General features: G+C 47.5%; 1 protein-coding gene across 1 annotated transcript in view; it reads right to left on the bottom strand.

The window, feature by feature from the left end:
* MRPL3 (mitochondrial ribosomal protein L3) overlaps positions 1–15,171 on the bottom strand; it is a 41,471-nt gene extending 26,300 nt beyond the window's left edge. Inside the window, exons 1-4 of the mRNA XM_056129356.1 lie at positions 14,968–15,171; positions 13,668–13,852; positions 12,113–12,204; positions 4,224–4,322 (exon numbers count right to left, since the gene is read on the bottom strand). Coding sequence (XP_055985331.1) covers positions 4,224–4,322; positions 12,113–12,204; positions 13,668–13,852; positions 14,968–15,053 — 462 coding nt within the window. The 5' untranslated portion in view covers positions 15,054–15,171. The remainder of the gene's footprint in view (positions 1–4,223; positions 4,323–12,112; positions 12,205–13,667; positions 13,853–14,967) is intronic.
* Between the last annotated feature and the right edge of the window lie 1,017 nt (positions 15,172–16,188).

The raw sequence follows: 16,188 nt of genomic DNA, 5'->3' as shown, positions 1-16,188 counted from the left end.
ATTTTCAACAGCCTATTCTGAACAGTGGCAACCTAACAGAGGCCACTTTTCAACTTCCCTATGATTCTAAAAGGCAATTTAAAAGACTGACAGCAAGGTCACACTTGGATAATACCATCTAAGAGGCTGGTTTCCCCCCCACCGCCCCTTAAAAGTTGTCTGCAATTATCCTTTCCACAATGAAAATGCTTCTCTGCTCTTAAGATGAACTGATTTATCAACTTTTAAGGCACTTGGCTTCCCTATTCAAAACCATTATGTACTACAATCAGTTTTTATTTATAATAAAGCACAAAAATAGCAACTGCCAAGTGGTCTAATTCTTGGAGCCACAAATTCTTTACAAATTGCAGAAAAATAACAATTCTAGCCCCATCATGAATAAATGTTGATTCAGTCAACTGATTTTAGAAAACTTAACTTGACACTATAGCCAAATTAATAGGTTTTGGCTTTTTTGGTTTTTAAATACCGTATAATTAACTATTTGCAGTTTCCCAGAGGAGGGTCACAACATGCAAAAGCAAGTTCATATAGAGAAAAGATACTTTCTTTAAGAATTCTAAAACTTCATTTTCACAGCCCATTTTGAACAAAAGTTTTTAAAAAACGCTTTTATAATTATTTTATAATTATAATAAGTATCTCCTTAGGAAATTTACATCTGGAAGAATAAAGAACGTTTTTGTAACACTTGGTCTACCAGAAAGGCAAACCATTTTTTATTAAAAAAATTTGTGGGTTTTTTTGGTTGTTTTTGTTTTAATGTTTTGCTTTTTGGGTCACACTGGAAGTGCTCAGGGCTTACTCTTTCCTGGCTTTCTGCTCAGGGATCACCCTGGGTGGGGATGGGTGAACCATGTGGCACTGGGGATCAAAGTCGGGTCAGCCACGGGCAAGTCAAGCACCTTAACCACTGGAGCATCTCTTCCGCTCCCCAAAAGATTTTATTTCTACTTTTTGAGAAGTGAACAGTTTTGAAAGTGTGGGTCAAAATCTACCAGAACATAGAATACAGCATCCAAATCATTGTGCTTGCTATGTATTCACTGAAGAGGTAAACTGAAGACATGTACAGGGCTTAAGAATAGGAAGTATGACCGTATAAATAAATTTTTAACTGGACGACATCTTCACCACTAAGTAAAACTAAGTACACTAAAGTGCTAAGTACATTTTGGTGGGAACCTGTTTTCTCTCTCTCTCTCTCTCTCTCTCTCTCTCTCTCTCTCTTTTTTCTTTCTGGATCATACCCGGCAATGCACAGGGGTTACTCCTGGCTCTGCACTCAGGAATCACCCCTGGTGGTGCTCAGGGGACCATATGGGATGCTGGGAATCGAATCTATGTTGGCTGCGTGCAAGGCAAACACCCTACCCGCTGTGCTATCTCTCCAGTCCCCTGTTCTCTCAAGCACCAACACGAGGCTTTTAGCACCAGAGAACTGGATCGTGTTGGTGCTGGCACTGCCATCTGGGTTAATTAAACCACATTCAAGTGTAATCACAGGTGGTACCTGTGGGTTACCAAGTTTTATGGCGAAGAAAAGCTTCAAAAGAGTTGGCATGAAGTGAACTAAGGGCAAAAGCCAGTACTAGAACTCAGCTCTTCCGGACACATGTTTACTTGTTTCTCCACCCAGTTTGAGGAAAGAAGATTCACATTCTGTAAAAGCAGACTAGATTATTCCATGCTGATGCTTGGTTTACAAATATCAAGGCGGCAAAAATCATGAATTTACAATATTGATAATGAAAAATCAAGATAATGGTGCTAATCACAACAAAAACACTGACATACAATTAATTAGAAAACATCGGGGCCTGTCAAACCAAAGAAGCACTCACGTGGGGTCTGGCACATATCTACATATTTTAAAATTCATGCATTTCATACTTTAAAAGCAATCCCATAAATAATTCATTGTACTTTTAATTACTGTGAAATTACCTGAACTCTTGAGTTTATTAGTCAATAAACCGTCAATTACTAACAACAGGATGGATATTACTAGAGAGATTCAATATAAAGCAAATAGGCAGCTGTAACTATCCTTCAATGCAATTATCACAACTACCCTTCTACCACCCTCTAATACTAGTTATGACAATAATAAAATAACTACCCTACTGCCTTATAGGTGAGGCTCTGCAGGGGTTCTTCTATTCAATTATAAGGCTTGATGGTTCACCACAGGCAATTCACATGTCCCAGCATTTATAGGCCAATTCTCCCTGGATTTCTGTGAACCCAACATCAATACCTTTCCTCCCAAACTCTCTGCCTTGTTCCCATCCCAGGTTCCAGCCTGTGCATGGAACAGCGGCTTAGTTTACCAACCAACCCGTGTCCAGGCCCTGTCAGACACACTAAGCCCCTGCCCAGTGTGTTACAAATGTGCAAGTGCTCTAGTGGAACGGAATTGTTTTTAATCAACTCTTCCCTAATGTTTTCAGAACCTAAAGAACGTTTATTCTGTATCCAAATATTTCTCATCAGGATATAGTTAACCCAGGTATCAATTTAACCACCTTACTGCCCTGAAGAATTCAGAAAGTTCCTAGAAGTCTATAGGTAAAGTCTAAATGCCCCTAAGTATTGCAAACTTCACCTTTTATTTTATTTATTTTATTTATTTATTTTTTGCTTTTTGGGGCTCACCCAGCGATGCTCAGGGATTACTCCTGGCTCTTCATCTTCACGCCGGAATTACTCCTGGCGGTGCTGGGGGACCATATGGGATGCCAGGGATTGAACCTGGGTCGGCCGCGTGCAAGGCAAACGTCCTACCGACCTACCCTGTTGTGCTATCACTCTTCACCTTTTAACCACCTGCCCTCGGGTCCATTGCGGCACATAAAAATGCAGATTCCCCCACCCCCACTTCTTTCCTGGTACAAACTTCCATCCACTGTTTCTGATTTTGCAGAGACCACGCCCTCTCACAAGTCTTCATTCAACACCCATCCCCTTTCTTGATCTCCCTCCTGAGGACATTTCTAGGATTTAGTACCCTTCATCTGATTTATTCCAACTCTCACTCTGCTTTGGGACTGTGGCTTTACCTCCCCACCTTTCCCCCCAGCTCAGAAGAGAGAGGGTGGGTATCAAGTGACAGGAACATATGCTTTGAAGACCCACAGTCCAGCTGCTTCTTAGGTTGTGGCCCTCAAGGGCCAGGCAGAAAAGTCCTCGGCGTCCTCAGTCTAACAGGCTAAAAGGTTATACCAAAGCAACTGTTCAGGCCTGAATGCATTAAGTACCTGGCATGTGGTAAGTCCTTATACAAGTTTACAACAAGGAAAGAGGCATATAATAACACCTGCTAATTTTTTGCAGTTGCCGCAAATGAATCATAGCCTAATTTCCATCCATGTTCATTTCACAAACAACTTAAGAGTGAAGTGTTTATCTTTCTTTCTTTTTTTTCCCCTAAGTGAAGCAAGGCAGTTTTTAATGAACAAAACTTTCTTACAAAAAAGTAAGGGATACTAAGGACACCGGTGGTGGGAAATGAGGAAATGTACACTGGTGGAAGGATGGGTGCTGGAGCACTGTATGATTGAAACTGGATCACCCAATCATGAACATCTTTGTATCTGTATAGTTCACTATGATTCAGGGAGGGAGGGAGGGAGGGAGGGAGCGATAGTAGGAAAGAAGGGGAAATATGTGTTTAAGAGAGAATCTGAGCTTCTCCGAAGTAAAAATAAGTAAAAGAAACATAAAAACAAGCAAGTGAAATGTGTTCAAGAGAGAACATGGGCTTGAAGAACAAGTTGAAAAAGCATTTGTCTTGGAGAGAACATGTTTCAATAAACCTTCAGATGTTTAGTTACCCACCAGCAAAACACATCACCATTTCCAGAAAGGTATTCACTGCTTTTAGTCATCCACCGTGTATACTAAATTTTTCAAATTTAAACTACAAACTCAGCATTCTATTACTATTCTACTGGGGGGGGGGGGGGGGGGAGACTGCTTTATTTAAAAAACCTGATATGGCTTCACAAACAGCTCTTGCCCAAGTGCTAAAAGCTCCTTCTGGCAGATACAAAATGCATCTTCACATGCTGTTGATGCCAAGCGTTGAGAGACTTTAGAAAAAAGATTCACAATTTACCTTATGGGCAAGCACAACTCTGTCAAGTTTAACATCCTCAAAAACTAAATCTGAAACTAATGAAAAACCCTATTCTGCGAGAATGAAAATACATGCTTACGTAAAATCGTGAAACGGTTTTTCCTCCTACGGTTAAGGTTCCCATTTTCCCATCACAATTTTCCTTTGGAGTATACTTGAGGACGTGACAGTCTTGCACCTGGCGGGAGGGGGAAGGGTGGGGGAGAGGGGGGAAACAATAAAACATTAGTACGCATCGAGATACATCCTTCTGGTGTTTTTGCTGTGGTTTGTTCAGGGGCCACACCAGCAATGCTCAGGGTTGACTCCTGGCTCTGTGCTTAGGGATCACTTCTGGTGGACCGAGGGACCATATGGGATGCTGGGGATCAAACTCGGGTCAGCTGCGTGCCAGGAAAATGCCACACACCCACTGTACTACTGCTCCAGTCAGTGGCAAGATACATTTTTTTTTTAATTTTTATTAGTGAGACACCATGAGGTACAGTTGTAGACTTACAAATTTTTGTGCTTGGGTTTCAATTATCAATGATCAAACACCCATCCCTCCTCCAGTGCCCACTTCCCATCACCACGGATCCCAGTATCCCTCCCACCCCCATTCCCCATCCCACCCTGCCTCTTGTGGCAGGGTATTCCCTTTTGTTCTCTCTCTCCTATTGGGTGTTGTGGTTTGCAAAAGAGGCAATGGGTGGCAATCATGTTTGGTCTATAGTTACTTTCTTTTTTTTTTTTTTAATTTATTTATTGAATCACTGTGGGAAAGGTTACAAAGCTTTCAGGTTTATGTCTCAGTCATGCAAATATCAAACACATTTCCCTTTACCAATACTTATTTTTTACCATGAAGAACCCCAATAAAACCCCACCCCCTACCCCTCCCCGTCCCTGTGAGGCAGATGAATTCTAGTTAACACTCTATCTGCTTTGATTAGATTCATTGTTTCAATAAAAGATTCACCACTATTATTTAGAGTTTACCCCCCCCCAAATCAGACATGCTGAGAAAGCATTGTGAAGTGATTTGCTTTCTACAGCTGGGTTCAAGAATTAAATGTTGGTTTTGGATTTTTGCTATTTTACCTATTGACCCTGGAAGTATTTCTACTGAAAGTCAGATAGTTAAGAAATTGGTTTCTGTGTTCTGGAGTCATGGCCGTGCTGGAGAGCCGCTCGCGGGGGGCAACCGGTGGCCTCGGTAGGGCGTGAAGGGCGGAGCGAAACGCCCCCCTTCCCATGAGGTTTTAGTCGCCCCCACACTCCCGGCTCATACCTGCTGTCCACAAGGCTCCCATGTGGCCGCCATCTTTCTTTCCAGAGGGAGGAGGGCGGAAGGGAGCAACACCCTTTCCCCTCTGGGCAGAAATGATTGCCTGGATTAACGCATAGTCCTTTCACTTTTCTGCTCCAAGCTGCTGGGTTCTGCATTAGGTCATTGTGCTTCTGGGGCTGTGGCCGTGCTGGAGAGCCGCTCGTGGGGGCAACTGGTGGCCTCGGTAGGGCATGAAGGGCGGACCGAAACGCCCCCCTTCCCATGAGGTTTTAGTCGCCCCCACACTCCCGGCTCATACCTGCTGTCCACAAGGCTCCCATGTGGCCGCCATCTTTCTTTCCAGAGAGGAGAGGGCGAATGGGGCAACACCCTTTCCCCTCCGGCAGACTTGATGGGCTGGATCAACGCATAGTCCGTTCACTTTTCTGCTCCAAGCTGCTGGGTTCTGCATTAAGTCCTTGTGCTTCTGAGGCCATGGCCGTGCTGGAGAGCCGCTCGCGGGGGGCGACTGGTGACCTCGGTAGGGCGTGAAGGACGGACCAGAACGCCCCCCGACCCATGAGGTTTTAGTCGCTCCCACACCCCCGGCTCATACCTGCTGTCCACAAGGCTCCCATGTGGCCGCCATCTTTCTTTCCAGAGGGAGGAGGGCGGAAGGGAGCAACACCCTTTCCCCTCTGGGCAGAAATGATTGCCTGGATTAACGCATAGTCCTTTCACTTTTCTGCTCCAAGCTGCTGGGTTCTGCATTAGGTCATTGTGCTTCTGGGGCTGTGGCCGTGCTGGAGAGCCACTCGTGGGGGCAACTGGTGGCCTCGGTAGGGCGTGAAGGGCGGACCGAAACGCCCCCCTTCCCATGAGGTTTTAGTCGCCCCCACACTCCCGGCTCATACCTGCTGTCCACAAGGCTCCCATGTGGCCGCCATCTTTCTTTCCAGAGAGGAGAGGGCGAATGGGGCAACACCCTTTCCCCTCCGGCAGACTTGATGGCCTGGATCAATGCATAGTCCGTTCACTTTTCTGCTCCAAGCTGCTGGGTTCTGCATTAAGTCCTTGTGCTTCTGGGGCCGTGGCTGTGCTGGAGAGCCGCTCGTGGGGGGTGACTGGTGACCTCGGTAGGGCGTGAAGGACGGACTGGAACGCCCCCCTTCCCATGAGGTTTTAGTCGCTCCCACACCCCCGGCTCATACCTGCTGTCCACAAGGCTCCCATGTGGCCGCCATCTTCCTTTCCAGAGGGAGGAGGGCGGAAGGGAGCAACACCCTTTCCCCTCTGGGCAGAAATGATTGCCTGGAGTAACGCATAGTCCTTTCACTTTTCTGCTCCAAGCTGCTGGGTTCTGCATTAAGCCCTTGTGCTTCTGGGGCTGTGGCCGTGCTGGAGAGCCGCTCGTGGGGGGCAACTGGTGACCTCGGTAGGGCGTGAAGGACGGACCAGAACGCCCCCCTTCCCATGAGGTTTTAGTCGCCCCCACACCCCCGGCTCATACCTGCTGTCCACAAGGCTCCCATGTGGCCGCCATCCTTCTTTCCAGAAGAGAGGGCGAATGGGGCAACACCCTTTCCCCTCCGGCAGACTTGATGACCTGGATTAACGCATAGTCCTTTCACTTTTCTGCTCCAAGCTGCCGGGTTCTGCATTAAGTCCTTGTGCTTCTGGGACTGTGGCCGTGCTGGGGAGCCGCTCGTGGGGGGCAACTGTTGACCTCGGTAGGGCGTGAAGGACGGACCGGAACGCCCCCCTTCTCGTGAGGTTTTAGTCGCTCCCCACACCCCCGGCTCATACCTGCTGTCCACAAGGCTCCCATGCGGCCGCCATCCTTCTTTCCAGAGAAGAGAGGGCGAATGGGGCAACACCCTTTCCCCTCTGGGCAGAAATGATGGCCTGGGTTAACTCATCGTCCGTTCACTTTTCTGCTCTAAGCTGCTGGGTTCTGCATTAAGTCCTTGTGTTTCTGGGGCTGTGGCCGTGCTCCAAACTTAACTCTGATTTTCAGGGAGAAAGATTGGGTCGTTTACTTCTCATTGATCACTTTGTATATAGAGAGATGCGGTTTTGAGAAAAAGTCCTTGTTCCCGCCTACTCGAGCTGTGTTTGTAGAGGCTTCTGGTCACCGGGGTTCCATCTGGGGAGGCAGGATGCGGCACCTACTCCATCTGGAACTTGCCGGTGCTCTCGGCTCTTTTTGGAACCTGTTTTTTCTTTTTTTATTCCTCCGGGATCCCGCACCCTCCATGTGTTCCTTCTCTTATGCTGAAAGCTTCAAAGATGGCGCTGGGGGGCGGGCTGTGGGCGTGACTTGGGGAATCAGAGGTTACCTGGGAGGTGTAGTCCGGCAGATTTGAGAAAAAGTCCTCGTTCCCGCCTACTCGAGCTGTGTTTGTAGAGGCTTCTGGTCACCGGGGTTCCATCTGGGGAGGCAGGATGCGGCACCTACTCCATCTGGAACTTGCCGGTGCTCTCGGCTCTTTTTGGAACCTGTTTTTTCTTTTTTTTATTCCTCCGGGATCCCGCACCCTCCATGTGTTCCTTCTCTTATGCTGAAAGCTTCAAAGATGGTGCTGGGGGGCGGGCTGTGGGCGTGACTTGGGGAATCAGAGGTTACCTGGGAAGTGTAGTCCGGCAGATTTGAGAAAAAGTCCTCGTTCCCGCCTACTCGAGCTGTGTTTGTAGAGGCTTCTGGTCACCGGGGTTCCATCTGGGGAGGCGGGATGCGGCACCTACTCCATCTGGAACTTGCCGGTGCTCTCGGCTCTTTTTGGAACCTGTTTTTTCTTTTTTTTTTCCTCCGGGAACCCGCACCCTCCATGTGTTCCTTCTCTTATGCTGAACGCTTCAAAGATGGCCTATAGTTACTTTCAATATGCATCTCCCATCCTGGGAGGATCCTCCCAACACCCTTTATTTGGTGCTCCCTTCTCTATCTGAGCTCCCTTTTCCCTTAGCATGTGTGGCTGGCCTCCAAGCCATGGAGTAAAATTCCTGGTACTAATCTCGGCCATTCTTGGCAAGATACATCTTAATGTTACACACCAATCACACAGAGGTTCTAATTAGGAACTCCCTCGAGCCAGTATCTCATGTCTCCTAGAAGGCCACATACTTAAAATGCAGCAATAACCTTCTGAAGACCTGTCTAGAACATACAGATAACATACACAGAAAATGGCACAAACAACGCAATACAATGAGTACCAACCAGGAAAATACGCACAGACTCACTCACGATCCTTGTCGAGAGCCAGTCTGGGTGTCACCTGTTGGTCACCCGAGGCCCCTTGAGCAGCTGTTCTCCAAGAGCGGTCCTGAGACAGGCAGAGTTGGCATCACCTGGGAACTCGGTGAAAGCACCAATTCTCACATTCCCACTGAAACCCAGCCCATCAGAATCTGTTCTATAGCACTCCCCCATCCATGATTCTGAAGCTTAGAGAACTTCTTCCTAAAGGAGCACTGTCCTAGAGAGAACCCCTACTATTGACACATTTTCTTTCTAATCACCACCTTTGAAAGTATTACTAGTGGGGCAGGAGTAATGACACAGCGGGGAGGGCGTTTGCCTTGCATGTGGCCAACCTGGATTCGATCCCCAGCATCCCATATGGTACCAAGCACCACCAGGAGTAATTCCTGAGTGCAGAGCCAGGAGCAATCCCTGAGCATCACTGGGTGTGACGCAAAAAGCAACATAAATAAAGATGTTTGCTTGTAGGTATCTTTAAGAAAAAAAAAAAGAAAGAAAAAGTATTACTTATAAGGCAGCTTAGTGTTGCCTGCTTTAAACTTTCTATATGTGGAATCCAACTGTCTCGACTCTTTCCTGTCTCCCTTCACTCAGCATTCCAGCACCTCCCCATTGCTCAGTGCTATTCAATTCTGTTTATTTTTGTTGCAGTCCAGCATTCCGTTAGGCGAGAAGACTATGGCATGTTACCCTGTTCCACCACTGATGAGCATTTGGGCTCTTCCTAATGTGGGAGAGCGAAGAACAATTGCTGTCACACGCACTGTCACACAGGGATCCGGGGCATGGCTGGGCAACACTTCCAACAACACTCAGGAGCTTACGTGCTAGTCTGGTGCTTCTCAACAAAGGACCACGAGGCCCTCTGGGATATTCCAAAGGAGCTACAGTGAAAATCACCTACAGGGGGTGAGGCACGGCATCTGGAGGGCAGGGGCAGGCTAGGAAGAAAACGCGTCATGAGGAGGCCACAAACAGGGGAAGGCGTTGAAACACCAAGCTAGACTACCAAGCCCACCTGTCTCAACTTCTCAGTGTACAGAGTGAAACTCTTTCCCGAGTGGTGGCACTAATTTAGAGCCTCACCAGCAGAGTCTCCTGCCCCTGCGCCTGGCTGTCCTCACCGGGGCCCCTAGGAGGGGCCCTCCCTGCCCTGAGCAGAGCCCCGGCAGCAGAAGATCTCCAGAACCAGCCACAGCCATGCTGAGACCACTCTCCACAGGCATGAAAGAACCGGCAGAAGAACCCAGGCATGCGGGTCCCAAGGCTGAGATCTCCAAGCCTGTTCGGATAGGGACTGGGCCTCCTCTGCCCAGATCCCCCATCTTCCAGTAGGCAGGGGTCACACCCACCAACTGCCCCCGGAGCCAGGTAATCCCATCAACAACCAAGACCCAGAGACTATAAAACCCAGCTCCCGGAAGCACGCGGCCGCATTTGCAGCTGTGCGACATCTTATTATCTAGTTCTTACTCTGGAGAACCCGGCAGGCTTCCGAAAGCATCCTGCCCGCACAGCAGTCTGGCAAACTCCCCATGGCGTACTCAATATGCCAAAAACCAGTAATAATGATGGGTCTCATTCTCCTGACCCTGAAAGAGCCTCGAATGTGGCACTTTCTAAAATCTCAGGGCAAGGATGAAGGAGAATTTACTGGTGCCTGCTCAAGGAAATTGATGAACAACAAGATGATCGTGATCGTGACCAGCCATTCCCGAGAGCTCCCAGGGTCCCTCAGAGTTTTCAAAACTGTATATCTATTTCTGCTCATTCAGATCTGATTGATAAATATGTACTCAACACTTGAAGGCCCAGGCCTGCTGAGCCCATCAGAACCCAGCACTTAAGAACACCAGCGATATCAATTTGGTCCACACTGTTTGTCTGAGACTAGTTTGTCAATGATTTACTAGGATGATGATGACGCTGAAGACAGCAACCGTTAATGTTAATTGGCCATGTCATGCTGTTTTAGGTTTTAAATGCTTGTCATAGAGCCTCCTTCAATTTTCACAATAATCACGAGGCGTGTCCTCATTATTTCTTTTATAGAAAATTATACAGGAGGCACCAACCCCCCACACCCCACACCTAGGAAGTGGTAGAACCAGGACAGGAAGTCATGTGTCTTGATTCCAGGACTCACATTTATTTTTTTAATGTAAAACAGATTTTATTTGGAGGGTTTTGAAGGGGAGGAGGGAGAGAAAGTGTGAGAGAGTAGAGAGTAAGGTGTCCATGAGGGAGTGTAGGCTTCTACAAGGGCGGAGAGAGCCCCTACACACATCCCCGGATTAGACACGAAAGCATGAAAGTCCCCATCTCAAGAGGGGAGGTGTGGGCAACACATGTGCTCAGGCACCGCATGTGCTTGGCCACATGGGCACAAGCAGCACATGGGTTTGGGCAGCATGTGTGCCAGGGCTCACATTTTTGATCACTTGAGTGTACTTTATTTCACAGATGAACATGCTTCCGCAGATAAGAGAGCTAAATTCAGAGTTCACGAATCACGACGACGAATCACGACCATCCTGTTAATCGTCGATTGCCTCGAGCAGGCCCCAGTAACGTCTCCTTCATCCTAGCCCTGAGATTATATTCAAGGCTCTTTAGGAGAATGAGACCCATCATTGTTACTGGTATTTGGCATATAGGGTACGCCACGGGGAGTTTGCCAGACTCTGCCGTGTGGGCAGGCTACATTTGGTAGCCTGTCAGTTTGTCCAAAGTAGGGATGAGATAATAAAGTTAGTAAAGACATCAAAATTATAATTTGGAGTCGAAAGAACTTCGTAAATGAAAATGAGATGAGACTGAGATATCTCCCAATTGTGATGTGAGGTATTTGAAAAGTGAGGTTACAATTCTTTTTAAGCTTTTCAGGGGGGTTGGGGGAGTTGAGGGCCACACCTGGAGGTGCTTAAGAGTTAGACCTGGCCCTGTGCTCAGGAGTGACCCCTGGCAGTGCTCTGAAAACCATATATCGTGCTGGGTCGGCTGCACGCAAGGCAAGGAGGTAATCTATGCATAACCTCCCGTCCTTTCTCTCTCAGGCCCTCCTTTCATATAATCTTTGCTCTGGTCATCCCACTGCCAGAATTATGAAAGTCACTACTCAGGTTAGTGTGCAAACATTCACTGAAACCATATGAACTAAGTCTTTTCAGCAGTACTTATGCTCGATGATGCCCTACTCTTATTTGCTTTATGGACCACATCTGGTGGTGCCTGGCATAAGTGGGTACCAGGAAATGAACCAGCGTTGTGGCCAAAGTCACCAAGTGCAAGGCAAGTCCCTGACCTCCTATATCATCTTTCCTGCCCTTGACACTACCCTCCTCTCCATCATACAGCTGCACATCTCAGGATATAACCATGCCTGTGTACACCACACAGAGCTAAGCACACACACACACACAAATCATCAGCCCTTCTGTTTCTTTCTCACCTGGAGCAACGTGACCACATGCTTTTGGCCATCTTTGGTCCACAGAGGCATCATGCCCAGCTTCAGAGCAATGAGTCCTACTCTGGAGGAACCTGGCAACAAAAAACAAATCACTGTTCGCACAAGCTTTGTTTACATTAACCAACATGCAACAGTACTTCTGGAATTGTGCTTTTCATATAAGAAGCAGCAGATAAGAAACACAGAATCCATTTATAAAGTGAAACACAAGTACTTCTTACCAGGAATAGTTGAAGATGTGCATATCCTCAACTATTCCTGGCCTAATATAGACTTAGGTGCTCCAAAAGTCTTGGGCAAATTAAGCAGGAGGTATCAGAGAACCCTGCAAGGAAACAGGTTTATTTTGGTTTTAAAATAACGGCACAAATAGAGGGTCTGGTTAATCTATCGGTATGCTTTACTTTTCTAACAGCAATTATTACCCCTAATCATTGAATAGAGATCATCTATCACTTAACTCCTAAGAAGTTAGCTAGGGGTCTAGTCAGGACACAAACGGTTAGCTGCTAAATCATACCTGCTCTCTCATGAAACTTAGATTTGCTGCATGAATCAATACAGCGACTGCAGTGAGACCTTTTGTCCAAGGTCTGATTCAACAGTCACCATGAGCTCTAGCCAGAAACCCAACACTTAACAGGAAGACCTTATTCTTCTTGATCTGGCCCAGGGGACTCAGCACACTCTCGCAAAGGCCTGAATCAGAGGCCCTGCTCGGCAACCCTGGAGTGCGAGACCAACCCAACCGGAAAGACAATTGGCACCAGAGAGTTGAGACCAGACTCTTCCTCCTTTTCTGCCAACTGATTTCATGTTTTTTTTTTTTTTTAATGTGAAGGAAAGAAAAATGCACAGAGAACAAACCCTTCATTCACAAACAGCTTTCTGGGGAAGTCTTCAGCTATTGTTAAGTATTAACAGTAATCAGGGCCCTGGAACTAGCACTTCCAGGGGGGGTTGGGGGGTGGGAGGGATACTGGGATCATTAGTGGTGGAGAATGGGCACTGGTGGAGGGATGGGTACTCAATCATTGTATAACTGAAACCCAAGCACAAAAATTTGTAAGTCTAAAAAATAAATAAAATAAAATAACAACAAAAAAGAGGGTCTAGTTAATCCAGACCCTCTATTAATCTGGTTAATTACAAGCAGACAGGCATTCAAGACACAAAAAAATAGGCATGCCTTGTATGTGGCCAAGCCTGGTTTGATTCCTGATATCACATAGTCCCCAAGTGTCACTGAATGCAGTTCTAGAGGGCCCCGCCTACCACCAGCTATGGCCGCAGAGGATCCTGAGCACCACTGGGGTAATTGTGAGTAACCCAGGGTCCGGGCAGCACTGCATCCTTGGACCCCAAAGCTGATCCGCCGGTCCAGTTGGCTAAGAATCATAGGAAGTGCCAGCCACCCCCTGCCCAACACGAAAATTAAATTTAAAAAATGTTCAAGTAATCAAGTGATGAAGATTTCGAATATGCCAGACACACTAATTAGAAACTGTGAATACATCAAGTACAAAATAGCCACCTGGTTCCCAAGGGTGTATAGGCCACGGTTCATCCTTCAGTGGACACAATTTACTTGCTAACTGGGCCTTATTTTCATCAGAGACCAGCTGCTTCAAAAATGTGACATTTTCTTCGGAGAGATGCTCATCCCACCACGTAGCACTCTTGTCATGTAAACTTCTAACCGAAAGGCATATGTTTGTTCTGTAAAAAAAAAAATTAGAAAATAAGCCATATTTTAAAAATTTCCCAAGTTGGTCTAGGAAAGAAAGGGTACATGGGTCAGGAAGTCTGTCCAGTCTTAGAAAGCGATTGTGCAAGACTGTTTCTAATAATCTTTATAATAACAAAAGACTCTCATTTTAATAGTTAAGGGATACACTGGAGGCAAAGGGCCTCATCTTCTCTGGGATATCAATTTTATTTTATGTAGGGGAGAGGAGGGGGCATGGGGGGGGGGCTAAGCCACACCCAGTGATGCTCTGAGCTTACTCCTGGCTCAGTGCTCAGAGTTCACTCCTGGCAGATGATGCCAGGGATCAAACTGGAGTCTGTGTGCAAGGTAAGTGCCTTATGACCTGTTTCTTTCTCTCCACCCTGATAAACACATTTTAAACAAAGCAGCAGCACCTCCAGCCGGCAGGGCCGTGAGCTCAGTCTAAAGGGCCCAACAGTTTCTATGCAGTAAAGGGACAGAACGTGAAATTCATCGACACGTCCTGCTTTTCTGTAACGAATTTGCCTGAAAGCCTGGGCTTGGAACAGTGAAGAAGCTGGGCATGCAAAACCACAGGCTCACCGATAGGACTTGAGACCAAGTGCCCTAGGAGAGGCTTGCAAACGGGGTCAGCAAAACGGGGTGTCAGCCTTGCAATCAAGACGGTCTCAGCCTTGCAATCAAGACTGTCACCCTCTCGACTTCGCATTACACTCGAGTGACCTTGGGCAGGTCATTTCTCCTTTTGAAAAGAGTTCTGTTTTTAATAAGAAGGGGAGGAGAAAGAGGGCTCCCACCGTAAGCTCCCTGGGCTATAGCGCCTGGTCTATACCCACTAAAGGGGATCTACTGCAGAGGAAAACCCCCCACTAGCCAGCAGTTACATTTGCTCCCCAGGATGGTCGCTGTCAGTCGCTGACCCGTGTGCATGGAAAAAAAAAAGGCCAAAATAAATGACCCCCAAGGGCACACATTCCGAGAGTAAAAGACTCCTGATTTGTCTGCTCCCGACTGTGCACGGAGCCCCTCCTGCCTCCACCCTCCCTCCGCCAAGGCCAAAGTTCTGCCAGCCCCGCGGCCGCACGCGGCGGCCTGCACCCACCTGTTCCCCGGGGCCCGGGCGGCGTCCAGGGGGCCGCGGCGCAGCACCCGGGCGCCCGCCTGGGCCAGCAGACGCCAGCCGGGCATGGGGTGGCCGGGGGAGCGTGCAGGGCGGTGCAGGCCCCTCGCCGCCGTCGCCCGTCCAGCCGCAGCCTCCCAGGAGCCGTCCCGCCGTCGCCCTCCGGGACGGGAAAGATTGCAATTAAAAAAAAAAAAAAGAAAGAAAAAAAAAGAGCCTTGGGAGCCACTTCCGGTCCTGTGCCAATACGCTCCGGTTCCTGCCGCCAGGTGTCCGGAACTAGAGTTCCGCCTTCTGAATAGTCCCATTTAGGACCAACCCTGGGGCCGGTTTCTAGGGGGAGCGGGGGCGCGGGTTTGCGGGGGAAAGGTGCGGGAGGGTGATGGTCAGAGCTGAAATTTTAGGATCATGAAGAAAATGGCCATAGACTTTCTTTGAAATTATTTATAGATAACACAGTGGGTGTGTTGGGGGGTGCGGGACATATTACTATACTAAGCAGTGATTGTTATTCTATTTATTTACTGCCAATCTGCTACGGGAGAAGTTATTTCTGCAATCTTAGTGAGGAAGCGCAGACTTCGGTTTCTGGTACAAATGCAGAAAGGCTGATCAGGCAGACGGGCAGGGCCTAGCCTGCAAACGGGTTGTGTGTTACCAATGTAACAGAGGTGAAATGCAATGCTAAAGGGATTGTTAGTGTTTGGGCCTCTTGGTCTGCCCATCAGGGGGACAGACAGGGGGTGGTGTCCTGCAGGGACTCCAAAAGACTGCTAGCTTATTAGTCAAATGGGTGTTTATAGAAATTAGAAAATAAAAATGTGAAAGTTTAGGCATTTCTATACCCTATTTTTGTTAGCGTTCCAGCTAGCTAAATAGTAATTCCTGATTATAGTCTGGACTTTTGTAAGCTCAAAAGCTTTGCTTGTTTTTCTGTTCATTCTGTTCTCTTTCCTTTCCTAACCCCCTCCAGAACAGTTCGTGTTCTGGCCCCCTAGGACCATGAAAATAAACCCCTTATCATTCCACACTGAGTCCTCTGAGTTGGATGTTTGGCATCAGCATATCTTTTAATAAGGCATCACAGCTCTCTGGGTTGTTGCCTAGTAACAATGGAGCAAATATGTTTCATTGAACAAACATGTCTTGAGGTGTGATAGATGAAAGAAGCTGGAAATAAAAGGTCTTTCTTACAACTTCCAG

This window comes from Sorex fumeus, unplaced genomic scaffold, assembly GCF_029834395.1.
Source record: "Sorex fumeus unplaced genomic scaffold, SorFum_2.1 ptg000072l, whole genome shotgun sequence".
NCBI classification, from domain to species: Eukaryota; Metazoa; Chordata; class Mammalia; order Eulipotyphla; family Soricidae; genus Sorex; species Sorex fumeus.
The sequence above is the reverse complement of the archived record's forward strand: the minus strand, read 5'-3'. Positions and strand labels throughout refer to the sequence as shown.